The 5,812-nt window shown below is 31.0% G+C and overlaps 1 protein-coding gene across 1 annotated transcript; it reads right to left on the bottom strand.

Annotated features, from left to right (window-relative positions):
• Positions 1-840: 840 nt before the first annotated feature.
• On the bottom strand, positions 841-3,591 carry LOC132915802 (sterol regulatory element-binding protein 1-like). Its single transcript, XM_060975591.1, has 4 exons — positions 3,404-3,591; positions 2,978-3,285; positions 1,155-1,310; positions 841-1,077 (listed from the first exon to the last, which is right to left on the bottom strand). Exons 1-4 carry the CDS (start codon positions 3,459-3,461, stop codon positions 1,000-1,002), a joined length of 600 nt encoding a protein of 199 aa, XP_060831574.1. The 5' UTR covers positions 3,462-3,591; the 3' UTR covers positions 841-999.
• Between the last annotated feature and the right edge of the window lie 2,221 nt (positions 3,592-5,812).

Below are 5,812 nucleotides of genomic sequence, written 5' to 3'. Positions count from 1 at the left end.
GCGATGAAAAGTGGATATATTTTGAGAATTCTGAGCGTAAAAGATCATGGGTAGCTCCAGGCGAACCACCGACATCGGCTACAAGAACAAATCGCTATGGACGGAAAACGATGCTCTGTGTTTGGTGGGATCAGAAGGATGTGATCTATTATGAGCTGTTAAAACCTGGCGAAACCGTTAATACTGAGCGCTACCGACAACAAACGATCGATTTGAATCAAGCTTTGCGTGAAAAACGACCAGAATATGAAAAAAGGCAACACAAAGTAATTTTGCTCCATGATAATGCACCATCGCATACAGCAAAACCGGTCAAGGAAACGATCGAAGCGTTCAGTTGGGAAATACTTTCGCACGCGGCTTACTCACCAGACTTGGCTCCGTTCGATTACTATTTATTTGTATCGATGGGACACGCACTTTCTGACCAGCACTTCGCTTCTTACGAAAATGTACGAAAATGGCTCGATGACTGGTTTGCCTCAAAAGAGAGACAGTTTTTTTGGCGTGGCATCCAGCAATAGCCAGACAGGTGGGAAAAATGTATAGCTAGCGATGGGCAATACTTCGAATAAAATATTTTTAATCATTTTCATACAATAAACGTGTATTTTTTATATAAAAATTCCGGTTTCATATTTACATACCTGGTACAATAATGAGTCATGAAAAAGATAAACCCATGTAAAAGACAAGATTGAATGAGGTATATTCTTATACCAGTAATATATCAGTTAGCAGAGATAGCTGGTCCTAATTGCCTCGTTAATTTGTAACATTCTTGAAGTCTCTTTCTATCACCTACCCTCTCAAGAGTTTTAGCAGCTTCTGCAAGCATGCCTGCACGTTCTCCAGGATAGGCTAATAATAGTGGAGGTAAATGTCGGCAAGCTAAACATAAAGCTACCGCGTGTTCTCTTTCTCCAGTATATTGATCTTGTGAACGATCTTTTCCACAGATAATTGAAGAACGTGAATTTCTGTGATGTAAGCTACGGTCTAACAATATTTGACTGGTGTTGCTCCCGCCATTATACGTGTTGTGGCTTCATAAACAAATACTCTTGCTAAAGTAGACTAAAAAGTACGTGACAATTGTTAAAAATAATAATTAACTTATAAATTATAATATTAGAAAATATATATAAACTTACTGGAATATGTTGACATAATTGTCTCAAACAAGCTAAATCACGTTGAAAACCTCCAAGAGATATATTTGTAGTTAATTTTTCTAAATCGTTATCTAATTCCTGCCAAAGTGTAGTTCGCATTTCAAGTAACCAATCACAAATCCACAATTGAGTAAGCTAAAAAAATAATCAAAGCTAATAAGAAAATTATTATTAATTTTGTAGATTTGATTGATTTGTTGGATTCAGGAGTTGTTAAATGCTATCTATCCCTAAGAAAAAGTTTTGATTCCATTTTCTACCATCCTGTAAAATATTATAAGCCAAATTCTTAGAAATCATTTCATTTCTTTTTAAATTAAGGACAAAGGAGTTGATAAATCATCTGGTATGTAAAAAATTTTTTAGGAAGACTATTATACATAGGTAAAGAGAATCCCTTTTATTTCAAATGGAGTGAGATATTAACATTTCTTTATTCAAATAGCTCTTATTAAATATTTATAATATTTAATATTTATCTTATTAAATATATACAAGAATAATATTTAACTTGAATATTTTTTGACTTTGCACAGTTAAAGAGTTATGGTAAAAAATACGTGTTTCTCTCAAGAGAAACTCCAGAAGGTAAACAGAGAAGAAAGGAGGGGAAAAATATATGTATAAATGTATTCCAAAGTGAAAATTATTTTAATAAATGTTTAAACTGATGTCTTTAGATTTCTAAACACCTATTGTGTCTTTCATAAATACTGTTTTAAGCATTTCATAGCGTTAATGAAATAACCAATGTGTATGCGCAGTAAATACTTTTAAGTTTATATTTTCCTTTATTGTAGGATATATTAAATATTTAATCATCATATGAGAAGATGATTAAATAGTACGGTTCATCTCTCTAAAGAATTTAAAATTTACATTGTTCATAAAATATTTCAAGAAATTACCTTTCTATTATCAAACAAATAGGTAAAAAAATATGTTTATAAAAAGAGTTAAAATATATTCTTGTCTCTAAATGTATCTAGAACTGCATTGAATTATTTATTAAATCTCTTTAATTGTGCAGAATAAAAAGAAATGTTTTAAGTAAATGTTACTCTGTTTGATATGAGTTACCTAAACGAAGAAAATGAATACCTCGTTGCATTTAAGATAAATGAAGGAGGCTGCCTTTAAACTTTTCTTAGTAGTCTTAAAAAAATTGATTGCACTCCAAATGATTACCCCGCTATCAAGTTTAATTTAGGAAAGAAAGAAAATATCTACAATAGTATCTAAGAAAACAGTCTATAACATTTTATTTCGTCTACCCTGTATATATATATATATATTTATCTACCACATATGACGCTGAGACCTGCCACAGGAGTTGCATTCTAGAAGTACTGCATAGTTATATTTCATGCAATACAACTAGGACAGCAAACTTGTAACAAGTAAGCAATTGCATAAATATATGCATAAAAACTATTGTTACCAGACACTTTTAATTTTGTGAGAATTAAACAATATACTTAAAGTTACTACATATATAATTCATTATTTGATCATTTTCTTTTGTTTTATGAAAAAAAGTGTAATGATATTCATTTTGAGAAGATAAATAACATAAAAACAGATTTTTCAAAAATCATAAATTTCAAAAGATATAAAAAAAATTAAATATTTTATTTCCGTATTCGAATCATATGTTATATAATTTATTACTTCATAATTTCTAATTTTATTATCTGTGTAAAATAAAAGCATTGCAAAAAGATATAAGTAATTATAATAATTTTTGTATAAAAGAATTGAATATATTAATATATTATAAACATAATATTTAAATATCTTACCAAAACGTTTTGGGATGACTGTTGCTTGCAATTATAATAAACCAAACATTGTTCAAGCAATATTCCTGCCTGATCAATAAAACGCATAGAGACTGATTTAGTAGTCGCTTTTGCTGCTTGCAAAGCATTTAAAACAATATATGGTAGTGGACTAATACTATTATTATTATTGCAAAGTTGATAACATTTTTCATAAGGAAATTTGCTTTCAACAATGCTCCATGCTTGTGAATCGTCTTCTTTCAATCTCCAACATGCTGCTACATATATAACTGCTCCCCACCATAATCCAATTTCATCTTCGCAATCTAAAACATTAATTCACCAAATTCTATTTATTAGTTAAAGAAAAAAAAGGAAGAAAGAAATTTAATGCCATCCAATACCACCAATGAACTCATTAAACAAGAGTTTATTTAAACTTACGTGTAACTGTAACTTTGTCAGTACATAAAAGTCCAGCATCTATTCCAGCAGAAGCCATAATAGTTTGTCCATATTCTAATATTGAAGATAAATGAGCATCTCCAACAGTACCGGTTAAAATACGTAAACAATGTCCGATTAAATAATCTCTATATGCACGTGAAGCATACGATAAAGGATCAGCTTTACTAGTTGGTATCAGCTTTACCACCGACATCGGCTACAAGAACAAATCGCTATGGACGGAAAACGATGCTCTGTGTTTGGTGGGATCAGAAGGATGTGATCTATCATGAGCTGTTAAAACCTGGCGAAACCGTTAATACTGAGCGCTACCGACAACAAACGATCGATTTGAATCGAGCTTTGCGTGAAAAACGACCAGAATATGAAAAAAGGCAACACAAAGTAATTTTGCTCCATGATAATGCACCATCGCATACAGCAAAACCGGTCAAGGAAACGATCGAAGCGTTCAGTTGGGAAATACTTTCGCACGCGGCTTACTCACCAGACTTGGCTCCGTTCGATTACTATTTATTTGTATCGATGGGACAAGCACTGTATATATATATAAATATTTATCCACCACATATGACGCTGAGACCTGCCACAGGATTTGCGTTCTAGATGTACTACATAGTTATATTTCATGCAATACAAATAGGACAGCAAACTTGTAACAAGTAAGCAATTGCATAAATATATGCATAAAAACTATTGTTACCAGACACTTTTAATTTTGTGAGAATTAAACAATATACTTAAAGTTACTACATATATAATTCATTATTTGATCATTTTCTTTTGTTTTATGAAAAAAAGTGTAATGATATTCATTTTGAGAAGATAAATAACATAAAAACAGATTTTTCAAAAATCATAAATTTCAAAAGATATAAAAAAAATTAAATATTTTATTTCCGTATTCGAATCATATGTTATATAATTTATTACTTCATAATTTCTAATTTTATTATCTGTGTAAAATAAAAGCATTGCAAAAAGATATAAGTAATTATAATAATTTTTGTATAAAAGAATTGAATATATTAATATATTATAAACATAATATTTAAATATCTTACCAAAACGTTTTGGGATGACTGTTGCTTGCAATTATAATAAACCAAACATTGTTCAAGCAATATTCCTGCCTGATCAATAAAACGCATAGAGACTGATTTAGTAGTCGCTTTTGCTGCTTGCAAAGCATTTAAAACAATATATGGTAGTGGACTAATACTATTATTATTATTGCAAAGTTGATAACATTTTTCATAAGGAAATTTGCTTTCAACAATGCTCCATGCTTGTGAATCGTCTTCTTTCAATCTCCAACATGCTTGTATATAACTGCTCCCCACCATAATCCAATTTCATCTTCGCAATCTAAAACATTAATTCACCAAATTCTATTTATTAGTTAAAGAAAAAAAAGGAAGAAAGAAATTTAATGCCATCCAATACCACCAATGAACTCATTAAACAAGAGTTTATTTAAACTTACGTGTAACTGTAACTTTGTCAGTACATAAAAGTCCAGCATCTATTCCAGCAGAAGCCATAATAGTTTGTCCATATTCTAATATTGAAGATAAATGAGCATCTCCAACAGTACCGGTTAAAATACGTAAACAATGTCCGATTAAATAATCTCTATATGCACGTGAAGCATACGATAAAGGATCAGCTTTACTAGTTGGTATCAGCTTTACCACCGACATCGGCTACAAGAACAAATCGCTATGGACGGAAAACGATGCTCTGTGTTTGGTGGGATCAGAAGGATGTGATCTATCATGAGCTGTTAAAACCTGGCGAAACCGTTAATACTGAGCGCTACCGACAACAAACGATCGATTTGAATCGAGCTTTGCGTGAAAAACGACCAGAATATGAAAAAAGGCAACACAAAGTAATTTTGCTCCATGATAATGCACCATCGCATACAGCAAAACCGGTCAAGGAAACGATCGAAGCGTTCAGTTGGGAAATACTTACGCACGCGGCTTACTCACCAGACTTGGCTCCGTTCGATTACTATTTATTTGTATCGATGGGACAAGCACTGTATATATATATAAATATTTATCTACCACATATGACGCTGAGACCTGCCACAGGATTTCTGTTCTAGATGTACTACATAGTTATATTTCATGCAATACAACTAGAACAGCAAACTTGTAACAAGTAAGCAATTGCATAAATATATGCATGAAAACTATTGTTACCAGACACTTTTAATTTTGTGAGAATTAAACAATATACTTAAAGTTACTACATATATAATTCATTATTTGATCATTTTCTTTTGTTTTATGAAAAAAAGTGTAATGATATTCATTTTGAGAAGATAAATAACATAAAAACAGATTTTTCAAAAATCATAAATTTCAAAAGATA

The sequence above is a fragment of the Bombus pascuorum genome, unplaced genomic scaffold (genome assembly GCF_905332965.1).
Source record: "Bombus pascuorum unplaced genomic scaffold, iyBomPasc1.1, whole genome shotgun sequence".
Classification (NCBI taxonomy): Eukaryota; Metazoa; Arthropoda; class Insecta; order Hymenoptera; family Apidae; genus Bombus; species Bombus pascuorum.
Note: the sequence above shows the minus strand (reverse complement) of the source record. Positions and strands in the feature narration are given on the sequence as shown.